Raw genomic sequence first — 17093 nt, 5'->3', positions numbered from 1 at the left:
AGCACATTCAATTCCTTCTATCGTTTTCGACAATATAAGAAATTTGATATAGTTCTGAAGTTTTCTAACTTGTGTGTGTAAAAGATCAGCTTTTTAATGTGCAGGCTAGTTATAGTGTTTTGGATTGCTCCAGTCAACCCCTTCCGGGAAGAACCTGTCTATTTATGATAGTTTAGAGCCCCTCGTATTAATCAAGCAGATCTCAAACAGAGAACTGAGCAATTACCTTGACAATCACCAATAATGAAATGACTATTGAAAGGTAAGTATCCCTACAATGTAAAAAAATTAAAATGTTGTGGCCTCTTATTTAATTCACTGATTTTACAAACCCAGTAGTTTGACATTACAGAGATGTATCTATTGCGCAGGACTACATAAATATGGGACCCCCTCTGAATGTACTTTCAAGGTCAGGGAAAGAGAGGAACACAATTACATACCAAATAGATATTCCCTCATGACCAAATTATTTCCACAAATTACAGACTAAATACTTTCAACAAAAGTCTGCTAAACAAGGTTACAACATATAATTTTTTCACATTTATGATTTTTATTTCTTTTTTTTTTTAAATTCTTATTTTTTGCAAAATTTCTTTAGGTTCATAACGATCACTTTACAAAAAGAGACATATAATTCATCATATAAGAAATAAAAATACAAATAACAAACAGAGAACAAAAACCTAAGGCACTCACACCAATATCTCATGCATACTCTCTCATACATTCTGCATTCATTCTTTATTCTGTGTCTGAGGGGTCACAAAGATGTTATGTGATCCATCACGCAAGGTCGACGCGTTTCGGTGGGATGAGACCACCTTCCTCAGGACCTTTTTTTTGCAGAACAGACGATCTTTCCCAAGAAAATTATAAACTCTGTATTGGTATCTGTAACAATAAATAACAAATCATGTATCTGTGCCAAAGTCTGAAACTCATATTTTATCATATCCTATCATATAATTCATAATTATTACAGTTATTTAATTATACGTCACCTAGTGAAGAGCGCCAAGACGCCTCCGGGCATTCGCGCGCTTTAGAAATGGATAAATCAATCAATCAATCAATCAATCAATCATCACAAAGAGCTAATTTCTTTCATATTGTTATTACTTTATATCTTTTGTCAATGTTCCATCCTGAAAGCAAAGCAACACTGATATCTAAGTTCGGATGTTAACAGTTAAGTGGGGTTTACTGGTAGAGTCACAAAGTTGGATTAAGAGAAACCAAGGGCCCCATTAGGATGGCGGGCGGATTGCCCCCGCCAGGCTGGTGGTAGCCACCGCCAGCCTGGCGGGGGAAATCCGCCCGCCATCCTTCCCTGTATTCCCCCCCGCCATATTAGAATGGCGGGGGGACCACGGCGGAGCAAAACACCGCCCGCCACTTTTCCGCCCCGGTCGCCTTGCAGCCGGGGCGGAAAACGAGTAACGTGCAGGCGGTGTCTGTCAGACACCGCCCGCATTATTAGAATGGGCATTTTACAATGCCTTTCTGTGGCGGCATTGACGCCACGGAAAGGCATGCGGTGTTCACTCTGGGGGCCCCCTGTGGGCCCCAGAGTGAAGGCCAAAGGGGGGTGGCACACGGGGGGTACCTGTGGTACCCCCCTGCATTTACATAATCAAATCGGTAGGCACCGCGCGGTGCCTGCCGCTTTGATTATGTAAATGCTGCACAGCATTTTAAGTATTGTGGTGGGCGGAGCACCTTGCATTAAGATCAAGTTAATGTCGGTCGCCCTACGAGAAAGGGTTCATAATAACTGTTTTCTGTCTCCTTTACTGATACTTTTGAATGACATGATAGACTCATTTTTCTTTGAAATCTTTTTCTTTTCACATCTCTTTTATAGACTTGGTTTCTCTTAATCCAACTTTGTGACTCTACCAGTAAACCCCACTTAACTGTTAACATCCGAACTTAGATATAAGTGCTGCTTTGCTTTCGAGATGGAACATTGACAAAAGATATAAAGTAATAACAATATGAAAAAAATTTGCTCTTTGTGTTCTCTTCACTAGGTGACGTATAATTAAATAACTGTAATAATTATGAATTATATGATAGGATATGATAAAATATGAGTTTCAGACTTTGTCACAGATACATGATTTGTTATTTATTGTTACAGATACCAATACAGAGTTTATAATTTTCTTGGGAAAGATCGTCTGTTCTGCAAAAAAAAGGTCCTGAGGAAGGTGTTCTCATCCCACCGAAACGCGTCGACCTTGCGTGATAGATCACATAACATCTTGTGACCCCTCAGACACAGAATAAAGAATGAATGTAGAATGTATGAGAGAGTATGCATGAGATAATGGTGTGAGTGCCTTAGGTTTTTGTTCTCTGTTTGGTATTTGTATTTTTGTTTCTTATATGATGAATTATGTGTCTCTTTTTGTAAAGTGATCGTTATGAACCTAAAGAAATTTTGCAAAAAATAAGAATAAAAAATAAAAAAAATAAAAATCATGAATGTGAAAAAATTATATGTTGTCACCTTGTTTAGCAGGCTTTTGTTGAAAGTATTTAGTCTGTAATTTGTGGAATTAATTAGGTCATGAGGGAATATCTATTTGGTCTATTGCGCAGGACTGTCATAGCCTAACGTATTGTTTGTATATTTCTTCTGAAGTATTGTTTGATTGGCAATGGGGGTAGAGCCCTTCTATCTGCAGCAATTGTCCAAAAACTCAATAGGAATACTCCACTAAGAAACACAAGATCTGGTTGTACTTACAATCTCCTCTCGTTCAGCTTTCTTTGTTGGTCCCGTCAAGCACATTTCAGACATGAATTTGAGCCTTACCAGATCGTCTTAACATTTGATTAACATACATATCTAGTCAGTTCCATGACAATGCTTTGCAGGTTTACAAATATTTTACTTTTAATTATTTTGTTCACCTCTGCAATACAGGTTCGCCAGGCTATTACCACAATAAAGAAAAAACATGAGTCAAGATCATGACATTTATTATTATTTTTTTTACATTTTGTCACAATGATTTCCCTATTTGCAAGCAGTTGTGTGATATATGACAACACAGCCTAAAACACAAGATATGGTAGGCGCTTTTCAGAGTCAATGACCTCTTTGTTTATCTAAAGCGGAATGGATAATCCATTACACGTTTGAAACTAATATGACCCATTTAGGCGCAATCCCTGGGATGGTGTCAAGCACAAAGACAAGACTTGGAGTAGTTTATTAGAACACACATTTAAAAAGTAACAGTACAGCTCACACAATTATGTGTCTTTAGCGGCCTTTGACTGAGTTGTCATTTCTCTTCACTGAGAAAAAGAACCCAGAGTATTATTGAGCAGAGTTTTATATATATGAGGTAAACTCATGTCCTACATCAATATAATAGTGCCAGGTTCAGAATATGCATCTAAAGAATCAAAAGTATCTGGGGATAAGGCTCACCACGCCAATTCACAAAATAGCAGATGCTTCAAGTCTAATGCCTCTGTCATACACACCACTAAGATTTGGTCGGTTGTGTGAAATGGGGCCTTTGAGGGAGTGGCCAGTTACCTTTGGGGTGTAGGGTGTCACAAAATAAATCATTAATGGTAAGAGAAAGCCCAGTTTGACACTGGAAACTTTGGTAAGCCAATTATAAATCACTATTAATTCAATATCTTCACGTCTTTTAATGACAAAGTCAGACATTTTAGACAAGAACAAAGAGTAAATTAGACCACTTTCTTTTCAAAGGCAATTGCAATAGTCACTGAGATTTGATTGGCGGTTCAGGTTAGGGACCCAGATGAAAGGGGTGATGGAGGATTCCCGAATTCCATTATTTTCTATGACAGAGAAACAGAGAACCCCATGCAACATTGTAAGGAAGAGTTAGCACACAAAGAAAAATACAGTCTGTAGAGACAACACAGAAACCTTACCATAGAGAATTACATTAATGTAGGAGAAATATCTGCTCTTTGTGGACTCTATAATCCAAGCACTTCCTACACTAGCAGTTGATGGATGCAGCCTTAATGCAATCAAGTCCAGTATGATCAGACCACCATGGAAAATGCCCATCTACGTACATCTCGAATATCTAAGTGCTAAGCAGAGCTGGGGATTGAAACCATTTCCAAATGCTAGTAAATGTTTAAATGTATATGCCTTTATAATCATCCAGTTCGTTGCAGTTTTGGTTTGTCCTCTCTCGTCACCAAGTGCCGTTTTTTTCCTGTAGACCATTTTGTTGGAAGTGGTGAGGTTTCATTATCATTAGCCTCCAGAGGGAGCAAGTGCATATTCGTTGGGGACTCAGTGGTGGCCAGGTTACAGTGCAACTCGTCTTTATGCAGGTGCACCTCCACAATTTCCATGGATTCTAGTTTATTTGGCAAGGTTCTTTCTTCTGCTACCTTGAAGGTGTTTACCTCGTTTGCTCCTATGCCCATCTGTCTTGAACTCAAGACATCTTGTGTAGCTAACAGTTCCCCCTGCACTGTGAGCTTCATGCTTTCCTTGCAACCATTTTCAGAGGGACTAGAATGGCTAATCTGTGCGGCATGTGGCGCAGAAGAAGCAGTTAGGTACTGGCAATAATTAGATTTTCCATTCAGAACATGCCCCTCATCATGGGCAAATTCCTTCCTTAAAGCAGTCATCTGTGTCTGAAGAAGCTCACGGTGTTGAAATTCCATCGTCTGCACCTGCCAATAAACATATCACATGGAAATCAAAAAACACAACTTCATAAACAAGACTTTCCCTTTTTTCTTTGTAACCTGCAGACTACATAACAGCAAAACTTCACAGACTGACTTCGGTTCCTTAAACTCCCCACCCTCCCTGGAAGGTATTGCTTCTAGGCAACACTGAAAAAAGGGCTGTGTACTTTTTGCATGTGAAGAACTATGCAGAAGTAACTTCTTTCTGAAAGGGATCATGCAAACAAAATAAGGCAACTAGAGTATGGCCAACAGGAAAGATCCATGGTTGTGGTCATGCCTATATCCAGACTGATCTGTCAAAAGAGTCAGCATAAAAAACTGAAAGAGGTGTCCTCTGGGGATATATACACTTAAGACACACACACACCTCTACACACACGGAAGGAGGGTGTATAAAGACACTGGTACCTATTTACTGCTGAGAAGGCGGTCTACATGTACCCCCAGGGATATTAGTCGATATCGACTGTTGGCAAGAATGCTTATACCTACTCTTTCAAGGCGGGACTAAGGGCCAGATGTACAACGCATTTTATCTGTCACATAATCCATAATCAAGAGCAACATCCAGTGAAAATTCTCCAAAAAGGCCAGCTGGTACACCCAAGAACTCAGAACAGCAAAACAAGACAGCAGACTGTTGTACCCGCCACCGAGCCACCAGTCTCCCAAAACGGGCTATCATACTCCCGGGCAGACCTTGATCACAGATGAGCTGTTCTCTGACTAGGCTGTCTTTGATATTACCTCGGATGACTTGCTATCCCTTATTTATTCCGACACTCGATATCATTATGCTCACAGAAAGGCTTAGTGATAATATTTAAAAAGACAACAATGTTTATTTCCCTGTCCTGATGATGATGCCCACAATTTAATAAGGCATCGAAACGTCGTTGACTTTAAGAAAAAAAATCTTATGCAATATGATACAGAAATATTGTAAAAATGCAAAGTTGTGGTTTTGAAAATTCATGTCTGCAAATACTGAATACAAGTTCACAGACCTATTGTAGCTTTGCCCTTTTGGCCATTGCTTTCGTTGTTTTGTCTTATATGTTGTGGGTCACGGCTGTGCCCACTTGTTATTTTTGTGTTCTTAAATTTTTGTTTCATTGAATTAATACGCTTAATTAAAGCTTCTTGTCCGGCTGGACAATAAACATTTCACTTATCAGGTGTTCTGATTATTTGCTTGAAACTCATTCTGTTCATAAGTAGGGACCACTGTTCCGTAAAATATTTAAATCAGCTTTAGCAACACCAAGGAACTTTTCAACATTGTTAGGAATTCTCCAACCCAGCTGCCAGCGTAAACAACATCACTCCCTCACACGAGCTGTGTTACAATCTCGCCCACCTCTTCCACTACAAGATTTCAACCATTTACAGAAACTTCAAACCCCAAACCACACTTACAGGCTTCCTCTACAAATGCACCACCACCATAACAGACACAAAACACACACTGGAATATTCTCTCCACCCAGGACACCACCTTCACCATGAAATCCATCAACTCCAGAGTTCCCACGGACCCATGCCCGTACCACATCTTGAAACTTGGAAATCAAAGGATCAGGCAGAAACTCACCACCCTACTCAACACCTCTATCATTTCTATCAATACCACAACATTTACCAATGCATGGAAACACACCAAAGTCAAACCACTACTCAAAAAACCCTCCGCCAACCCCAGCAAACTCAAACACTACTGGCTGATCTTCCTGCTCTGATTTGCAGCAAAGGTACTTGAAAAGATCATCAACAATCAACTTGTGACACACCTGGAGCAGAACTAGTTACTCAATGTATCCCAATTTGGTGTCCATAGCAATCGCAAAACCAAAAACCGAGCTGATCGCAGCCACTGATGACATCCAAACCCTCCTTGACTGAGAAGAAACAGCAGCTTTGATCCACTTCGACCTCTCAGCAGCCTTCAACACCATATCCCACCATACACTGATCGAAAAACCCCACCACATCGGCATCCAAGGGGACGCGCTCAGATCAATCACCTACTTCCTCACGGGACGAACCCAGAGAATCCACCTCCCACCTTTCACCTCTGAACCCAAGGAGATCACCTGTGGTGTCCAATAGGGCTCATCCCTCAGCACCATGCTCTTCAATACATATATGACCACATTGGCCAACATCCCCAGATTCAATGGTCTCAATATAATTTCCTACGCAGACAACACCCAACTAATCCTCTCACTCCTCGGCGACCCAGCCACCACCAGAAATAACTTCCACAGTTGCATGACAAAAGTCGCCGACTGGATAAAGAACAACTGCCTGCAGCTGAACACAGACAAGACGGAAGTACTAATCTTTGGCAACAGCAGCAACACATGGAACGTCCTGGTGGCCATCAGACCTAGGACCCGCACCTACTCCCTCCAACCATGCCAGAAACCTTAGAATCATCGACAACAAGCTCACCATGAAAGCACAGATCCTTCGCCTGCTTCCTCACTGTACGCATGCTGCGCAAGATCTTCAAGTGACTACCCCTACACACTAGATACACTGTGACACAAGCTTCCATCACCAGCCGACTGGACTACAATGCCCTTTATGTAGAAACTGCCACACACCTCCTACAGAGACTTCAGACCATACAGAATGCTACTGCCAGACTAATTCCTCTGCCTTCCCCAACGAACCCACATCACACCCGACATCAGAAAACTCCACTGGCTCCCTGTAAAGAAGAGATGCTAATTCAAGCTGGTGACCCATGCTCACAAGGACCTGACTACATTAGCCACTGCATGAATTTCCACCAACCGTCGAGAAGACCCCGCTAGATTCTCTTTCATTTGCCAATGCTCCTCGCATCTACCGAAGCAGAAGTTCAGGACGCTCCTTTTCCCACATCTTAGCAAAAACCTGGACCAGCTTCCCCGCACACCTCCAGACTATCACCTCATTTCCGGAATTTCGAAGGGCCTTCAAGACCTGGCTGTTCGAATAAGCTTCCGAGACTGGTTCTTCTTCTGACTCCTTCTGCCAGATTCGCTGAGGCACCTCACCTCCCTGACCAGCGGCCGGGCTTGGCTCCGCCACATCTTTGCTGAAATCGACCGGCCGGGCTTGGCTCCGCCGGTCGAACTACAATCCCCAGCAGCCTTCGGGGGTAATTGACGACGCCAGTAACCAGCGCGCCAGGAGGCGCATAAAGCACCGGCAGGGGCCGAGTTCCCCGTTCTTCTTCTGACTCCTGTTGCCAGATTCGCTGAGGCACCTCACCTCCCTGACCAGCGGCCGGGCTTGGCTCCGCCACATCTTTGCTGAAATCGACCGGCCGGGCTTGGCTCCGCCGGTCGAACTACAATCCCCAGCAGCCTTCGGGGGTAATTGACGACGCCAGTAACCAGCACGCCAGGAGGCGCATAAAGCACCAGCAGGTCCCTCGTCCCTCGAGGGCGCGCGCGGGATGCGCCGGACGAAGCCCGGACAAAGGGCGGACAGTCTAAGACAGTCCGAGACTGGCAGAGACTGGACTGGGCCAGTTACTCTGCCCATAACCTTAAGGTGAGACATTGTCATTGATCGAGGCCCAACTTGGACACTATTCGTTATAGACTTCGTATGAACTGTGGCTTATTCGTAATGAGGGTCTGTAACATACGCTGTTCACGCATTTACACAGTGTATTTGGGAGTGTATTGTACACTGGTGAGCTATGTCTAGTAAAATGCTATCCCCGGCAAAAAATACTATGGACAACTACCTAGTCCAGGTAGTAGCTAAAATCAATAGCGAGAGGATATCCTCACTAGGGTTGGGTGTATCGCCTAAATCCCCTAAATCCACCTTGGCAGACCCTGACCTGACTCAACTCCCCGATTTAGACAACAGTAGCAGCATTGTTGCAATATCTGACCCTGCTGACATGGCCACTTCGGCTCAGATTAACTGTATAGCATTTTGATAGTGACAACGAGGAGGAGGTCGAACTACACCCAATTGTGGATAAAGCCCCAACCCCAGTTCCTACACCGCGTACCACCAGAGGAGTCAGAAAGGGCCAGCCTAAGCGTGGGGGCTACGATCGAGCCGGAAAAGGCCTGCTTCTCCACCTAGCAATATTGTTGTGGTTGAGGAAGAAGGGTCAATTGATGAAGTTTGCATGTCTTTAACTAATGAGCATTTAAGAAGCTGTTGGGTATGATAGATGCGAAGATTAAGGGCATTGTAAAGCCTTTGGTAGGCAGGATCGAGAAGCTTACTGATGAGGTAAACAGATTAGGGGATCTACTGAACAAAACTCTAGTTGAAGTAGAAAAATTGCCAGATGAAGTTGCAACTAGAGTGGAGCTAAAAAAGGGAACCTCTAGATCTGAGGGTGGTGGTGGAGTTACTCCTTTGTTTAATCAACCGGCGGCTCCTCAGGTAGCCATAGCGGGTGGCGAGCCAGGGGAAGATGCCCCTCCAGTTGTATCTACTGCTCCGAAACCCGAGAAAGGCTCGGTTGAGCTTATTGTTGATGCTTCCCCTCTAGTCCTTGTTTTAGCTAACGTCCCCACATTGGCTCCAGGACAGGATGAAACTACTTCATCCCTGCTGTCCAAGGTCCTACACTGGCTGACTAACAATATGGTGATAACTCCCTGGGGCAAGCAACAGTTGGCAGAAGAATTAGTTATGGCCAGGAGGGTGGAGTGGATTGGAAGTAGTCGAAAAAGATTTAGGGGTGATTGTGTTGTTTTGAATTTTTCAGACCCAGATGTATTAACCAACATACTGCCCAAACTTCTACCGCTACAGCGAAGATCCACCAACATTATTCCACTCACCTTAGACTTTTTCTACTATCGGAGTGGGAGGGGTCCTAACCGGTGTACACTAAGGACAAAATGGAATGTGGTGTCAAACAAGGGGAGGAGGGTTACTCAATCTACTGAGTGGGGACTAAATCTTGAGAATAGGTTCTCAGCTCTCTCTAATCTGAATGAATGCGATTGACTTCCTGGGGGTAAAAGTTTCGCACTATTAGCTTCAACTCATCAGAGAATAGGCAGCTTGCCCGCCAAGAAGGGCAATTGTTGTAGAAATAAGATGGTGCGTAGGACTGGGGCCGGGTTCGGCCAGACAGATCCTCAAACAATCACAGCCTTATCCTCTGTATGCAGTGATTTTGTAGTTGGCTTGCAGGGGGCGGGTAATAGTGATGTCATAAGCAATGTAGCCCTGGCAAGTCCTGCAGTGATAGTAGCGGGTGAGCCTAGCAACCCGAACCCTACTCCTAAATTGTTAGCTGATTCTTCGACTGGGACGGGGAACCTAATTTCTTGGAATCTGGCCGGGCTGTGTTCTAAATTAGATTGCATGGACTGGCTTGGTTTTGTTAGTTTATTCGATGTATGCATATTTCAGGAACTTGGGCATGCGAACCTGTTTTTGTGCTGGGATATTTAAATTTTTCTGTGCCAGCAATAAAGGGCCCAAAAGGCAGACCAATGGGGGGTCTCACAATTTGGGTCCGACAGTCCCTTAAATTAACAATTAAAAGTATAGTGACTAGCCATAACGATATCCAGTTAATCAGGATAACTAATAATACTTCAGGGTCACTCGATATCTATAATATATATGCCAGAAGTGCTAAGGTTGGTCGATCTGAAGTTTTAACTGCCTTGGGTAACTTTCTTGACACATATTTGCACAACAATAATATTATTATAGCAGGCGACCTTAATCGGACTTTTGAGCCTCTGGCCACTGGTGAGGCCTTCTTTGGAGCAGAAGAGGACTCCCATTGGTGTATCCCGGTGCTAGAATTGAAGCCAGTCAAACGTTGGTCTGAGGACATAATAGATCTGAATGCTATGTGTCTCGAAAAAGGTCTGAGAGCTTTGAATGGAAGAACAGTATTGGATAAAAAAGGCTCTATGACTTTTGACAACGGGAGACATAAAAGCAGGATAGACTATGTAATTTGTAGCATGATGTTATGGCCATCTGTCTGCGACATGGAGGTTGTTGTGAGACCCGAGAGTGACCACAATCCCCTATGCGTGGAGCACAAATGGTGGCCCGCTGGGACTGATTCAACTTGCCCGAATGCTCTTGTACCACCTTTGATCATTCCAGGAAATAACATGCGCAGGCTCAGATGGGCTAGCGTAGTGACCAACCAACAGGCCATCGATAACATTAACCTTGAAGCTGACAAAGCTATACTGGCTATGGAATCGATTAGCGTTTCTCCCTCTGGCTTGGGGGATGTGGTCAACATCCATGAAACCCTCTTTGGTAAGATCAAAAAACACTTTTTGAAACCTGCTAAGCGTAACGGGGCAAGAGCTTGCAAAAGTGCAAAATGGTACAATGCCGAATGTAGGGTGGCACGACTTGCTCTGGGTCATGCCATTAAGATGAGGGAGCCCGAGACCATCCGCCTAGCCAGAAAGGGTTACAAAGCCTGTACAGCGAAAGCAAAGAGAGCCTGGGATGAGCAATATTGGTGTAAACTGAAAAGATATATATTTAACAGGGTAGGAGAGTTAAGGGATTTTATCCACTGCCGTGGATGGAAGGGTACTCCCGATCCCCTAAATAGCTAATTACATAACCATACGAAGGAGTACCACCAAAGGTAAGGCTCGACAGCCAGTATTGGTGGGATGAGTCACTAATGTGGAAGAAGAAGTCCTCCTTTGTTTTTAAGGAACCCCTCACTCACCGACCTGGTCGGTGACATGCTTCATCATCGGGGCCACCTTGGCAGCCGAGTGCCGCCAAGGTGTGCTACAACACCTGAATGCAGTGGAGCAGGTATGTGAGTGATGAATGTGCAGAATGAAAAAATAAGTCAGTGGGTTAAAAATCGTCCTGGTATAACTTGTTAAATAATTTATTTTAAAGCTACTGGACAATATTAAAAACAGTGGTGATACAATGAAGGTTTTAATAGGACCTAATGTATCTGTGCTATGTGTCGGGTCTACATGTTTCAAACCATATGAGAGTTATCGGTTTTTCATCAGGACCAAAAAACGTTGTAAAAGGAGTTGGGTGGTCAGGGTACACTAACACCCTGCCATACCTGCAACCCTTTCAGACCCCGAAAAATAGCAATTCGCTAAATGGGTAAAAAATGTGTGTGTCGTAACCCGAAAGTGGTTACGCACAAGAAAGCAAACAAAACCTGAAAAAGAGAGAAAATTATCACTCATAAAGGTTTATTTTACGTGCCTGTTACGTAGTGAAGTGACGTAGTCCGTTCTCTCTGTGACTCATTCCACATTCAGTAATGCGCGTAAACCATGGTGCGGTGTATCGGCATAGTACTCTAAATTACAAGTATTTGAAACCAAGTGTTCCAATAAACATACCTATCAATATAGGGGGTGAAAGTGCACATGAATGCATAATATTTATTATCATTCTTCTCTTCTCACAGCCTCAGTTGTGCGTGCCTAAGTCAAAATTCTAGATTATTAGTGTCAGGTATTACCGACGTGGAAAAATTGTCATCTTGATCCAAAACCACATAAAACATAAAACAAAACACCACAATACAAACATAATGTCGGAAAGACAAACAGCACTTACATCTCAATGGAGAAATGTTTGCTGCACGGGGATTTGAGGGGAAGTTTACAGAGTTTGAAACATATTCTGTGGAGAGAGGATAAAGGTACATAAGAAGTTATCCCGTACCAATATTCTCTAATTGGTGGAGGGGCCCGACCTGGGCCTGAGGTATTGTATTCAGGGCAGATTCTACTTACAGTTCCTCTGGTCGGTAATCTGCTGAAAACCTACTTCTTTCCCTCCGTGTACCCGTAATGGAAGTGAGACTGGCGCCGCAATTTAAGGCAGCCGCCATTGTGGGCGTGGAGGGCGTTGACAACCTGGTATCGCGTGATGACGTCACGTGTATACACGAACGTCATTAGCGCGCCCGGTAGTCAAGGGAGCTAGGGTAAACAATGAATTACTCCAAAGACATTGGATTTTGAACAAATGGAGGGAGGCGGTATTGGGTTTCTTTTAAGGACTGACAGAGTACCTATGAAAGGACGGAGGCCCAGGGGATATTGTCATTCAGACCATTCTTGTTTGTAGATAGCCTGTACACCCATCTTTGTTCTTTTTCATATAGCCGTTTTTGAATGTTCGGACCCTGAGATATTTGTTCGATGACGGTCCAGAACATATCATTTGGAGTGTGGCCTACTTCCAAAAAATGGTCCGTCAGGCGGGTTGCATTTTTCTTGCAGCGTATTGTACTGCGATGTTCACAGATTCTTTGTTTCACTTTTCGGGTTGTCATTCCGATATATCTTTTTCTGCAAGTGCATTCAATCAGGTAAATTACATTCTCACTGTTGCAGTTCGTATGAGCAATTTGTTTCCAAGTTTTTCCGGCCTCTAGGTCTAGGGTCTTTGTGTTCCTAGTAAGGTGGCATACACTGCAATCTCCGCAGCGAAAATGTCCAGTTACATTAGGTAGACCCCAAGCTCTGGTGATTGATGGTGTGGTTTGAGCCGGCTTTTGTTTAGGTCTGGTGTTAACTAGGCTGTCTTTTAAGCTCTGAGCTTTTTTAAAGGAAAAAAGTGGCTTTTCCCAATGTAAATTGCCAGTGTTGATGATGTTCCAATGCCTGTTGATACTCCTGGTTACTTGGTTAGAAATTGAGTTGAATGTTGTCACACATGTCAACGGTATGTCTGTGTCAGTTCTGGTTTTCTCTTCAAGTAGTACTTCTCGGGGTTGGTTCCTGGCCCTCTTTTGGCACTTGTTTATTATTTTCTTAGGATATCCCCGATTATCCAGTTTTTCAGATAGTTCGATCGCTTGTTTCTTGTAATCAGAAAGTTTACTACAATTCCTGCGTAGTCTTAGAAATTGTCCATAGGGTAAGTTCTCCCTAAGTGGACGAGGGTGGAAACTTTCAAACCTTAAAAGATTATTTTTCGAGGTTGGCTTGTAATGGGTCTTAGTCTCCAGATGGTCGCATTCCTTGGTGATCACAACATCAAGAAAGACAATTTCTCCTTTGTCAAAACAGCTCATGAACTTGAGATTCCTGTCACATGTGTTTATCCATGCGATGAATTGTTCCAGAAGTCCAATCGGTCCTTGCCAGATAGCAAGAACGTCATCAATGTATCGCTTCCAGAAGGTCAGGTGTTCTAGATATGGATTCACATTGTTCAGAATGAATTTGTTCTCAAAATTGTACACATATATACCAGCTATACTGGGGGCAAAAACACTGCCCATCGAGGTCCCCCCGGTTTGTAAGTAAAGTGTTCCTTCAAACTCAAAATAATTGCGTTTGAGGGCCAGGGTGGCACATTCCAAGATGAAGGCCTTTGGGGTGTGATAGGGCCAGTCAGCATTTTCTAAGGTGTTTCCCAGTACTCGGATAGTGTCATCTTGGGGTATACTTGTGTATAGGCTTTCAATGTCAAAGCTCAATAACACAGTGTTCTCATCAACCTTAAGATTTTGTAGTAAATTCAACAGGCTCTTCGTGTCTTGCAAGTAAGTAGTTGACTTCTGTACAATAGTTTTTAGAAAAAAGTCACAAAATCTAGAGAGAGGCTCCAGTAAGGAGCCGATGCCGGAGACTATGGGACGTCCCGGAGGGGGGAGTCTCCCCTTATGCATCTTAGGTAAGATGTAAAAATAGGGGGTCTTGCCCTCCGTGGTGCACAAGTAATCTGCTTCTTGTTTAGATATTGCACCATTAGATTCCGCTATTTCCACCAATTGACATATTTCAGCCTTCAGATCACTTGTTGGATCAGTGTTCAAGACTCGGTAGTGATTCCTATCACTCAAAAGTCGGACACATTCTTCACGATAGGTGGTAGTGTCCATAATTACTAGCCCTCTGCCTTTATCAGCAGGTTTTATGGTTGTTGTCTCACAAGTACGTAGTTCTTTCAGCGCCAATCTTTCTGCATTACTGAGGTTCTGAAAATGGGTGGTTGTTTGCATCTTTTCAACATCGTTGTAGACCGCCTGTTCAAAGGTCATAAGCTCCACTGGTGTTGTGTGTGGAGGTGGCATAAAGGTTGATTTTACCCTTAGTCCGGTTTCATTCTCTACTTCACACTCTCTAGGTTGACCTTGTTTCTCAAAGAAAGCTTTTAATCTCAATTTTCTGAAAAAACTGGCCAGCTCACAGTGTAACTGGAATTTGTCGAGTCGTGCTGTGGGGACATATCCAAGTCCTTTGTTAAGAACATTTTCTTCAGTGGTTGTCAAAGGTCTTGATGACAGATTCGTCACTAGGGTTTCGCACTGCTTGTGCCCGCTTTGCTCTTTGTCCGGTTGCTCACTGGGTCGTCTTCTTCCCAGTGTACCTGGTTCGGTTGCCTGTTTTTTCCTCTTCCCCTTCTGCCCCTGTGAAAAAAAGGAGGGCGATACTGAAAGGGAGGGGGCTGGAAATGTGGTTGGAAGGGAGGTTGCCAACCGTACATCTGAAAATTTGTTGTCTGATTGAAAGGATCCTGAAACATGGGGGGTTGGAAACCGGGCCAGAAATTTCCTTGGCCTCTTCTCCCTCCTCTACCCCTTTGTTTATTAGTGCTGTTGTTAGATCCGTTACTGCTACCTGATGAGACACTTGATGCGTCAGAATCAGGTGTTGGTTTATCTGGAGGTTTAAAGTCGGGATCCGAATAGGGGTAGGTCTTGACAAAGGAGAACCTTTTTAGATCCTTTTGAAACTTTGTGACTTTTTGCTGGGTCAGGTTGTCTTTATATTCGGTAATTTCCTTGTTGATTTCGTCCAACCTTCTTTTGTACCCAGTTATAGTTGCCTTTATATGTGCCTCTGTTTTTTGAATGTCAATTTGAATGGATTCTGATAGTCTTAGAGCTGTTTTCACTATTAGAACAATCCAATCATGCGTGCAGTGCCACGCTATTAGCGCCCAGTCCTTTTGAAACTGTGCATCGTTTAGGAAAATTCGCAGGGCATTTGTAACCAGAAGACCTTTGGGTGCCATATTGTTGGTGACATATTCTTTTAGGATAGTGCCATGTAGTATTGTTCTTATGCGTTCCCTCTTCATTTCTGTCAGTTTTTCCCAATCGCCAGTTTATGAAATTGTTTGGGAGATGCTTGCATCCGCAAAACCAGAGATCTCACCGAAGATTGCATCTATCTCCTCAGTGGAGTATGTAAGACCTTGATTCTCTCCCATGGTTGAAAAAATGTTTTTACCAAAACAAATTGTGTGTATAGGTGTGATGTGAACAAGGCGGGTTTTGGATCAAAGAAGGACAAATACTCTCGCAGCTGTGCGCTGCCAAGATATATATTTAACAGGGTAGGAGAGTTAAGGGATTTTATCCACTGCCGTGGATGGAAGGGTACTCCCGATCCCCTAAATAGCTAATTACATAACCATACGAAGGAGTACCACCAAAGGTAAGGCTCGACAGCCAGTATTGGTGGGATGAGTCACTAATGTGGAAGAAGAAGTCCTCCTTTGTTTTTAAGGAACCCCTCACTCACCGACCTGGTCGGTGACATGCTCCATCATCGGGGCCACCTTGGCAGCCGAGTGCCGCCAAGGTGTGCTACAACACCTGAATGCAGTGGAGCAGGTATGTGAGTGATGAATGTGCAGAATGAAAAAATAAGTCAGTGGGTTAAAAATCGTCCTGGTATAACTTGTTAAATAATTTATTTTAAAGCTACTGGACAATATTAAAAACAGTGGTGATACAATGAAGGTTTTAATAGGACCTAATGTATCTGTGCTATGTGTCGGGTCTACATGTTTCAAACCATATGAGAGTTATCGGTTTTTCATCAGGACCAAAAAACGTTGTAAAAGGAGTTGGGTGGTCAGGGTACACTAACACCCTGCCATACCTGCAACCCTTTCAGACCCCGAAAAATAGCAATTCGCTAAATGGGTAAAAAATGTGTGTGTCGTAACCCGAAAGTGGTTACGCACAAGAAAGCAAACAAAACCTGAAAAAGAGAGAAAATTATCACTCATAAAGGTTTATTTTACGTGCCTGTTACGTAGTGAAGTGACGTAGTCCGTTCTCTCTGTGACTCATTCCACATTCAGTAATGCGCGTAAACCATGGTGCGGTGTATCGGCATAGTACTCTAAATTACAAGTATTTGAAACCAAGTGTTCCAATAAACATACCTATCAATATAGGGGGGGAGAGTGCACATGAATGCATAATATTTATTATCATTCTTCTCTTCTCACAGCCTCAGTTGTGCGTGCCTAAGTCAAAATTCTAGATTATTAGTGTCAGGTATTACCGACGTGGAAAAATTGTCATCTTGATCCAAAACCACATAAAACCTAAAACAAAACACCACAATACAAACATAATGTCGGAAAGACAAACA

General features: G+C 43.1%; 1 protein-coding gene across 1 annotated transcript in view; it reads right to left on the bottom strand.

Annotated features, from left to right (window-relative positions):
* Positions 1-2980: 2980 nt before the first annotated feature.
* The window catches only part of LOC147679655 (uncharacterized), a 215292-nt gene continuing 201179 nt past the window's right edge, over positions 2981-17093 (bottom strand). The window contains exon 8 of the mRNA XM_086943234.1: positions 2981-4704. Coding sequence (XP_086799360.1) covers positions 4174-4704 — 531 coding nt within the window. The 3' untranslated portion in view covers positions 2981-4173. The remainder of the gene's footprint in view (positions 4705-17093) is intronic.

Source organism: Lissotriton vulgaris, chromosome 11 (genome assembly GCF_964263255.1).
Source record: "Lissotriton vulgaris chromosome 11, aLisVul1.2, whole genome shotgun sequence".
NCBI lineage: Eukaryota > Metazoa > Chordata > Amphibia > Caudata > Salamandridae > Lissotriton > Lissotriton vulgaris.
The sequence above is the reverse complement of the archived record's forward strand: the minus strand, read 5'-3'. Positions and strand labels throughout refer to the sequence as shown.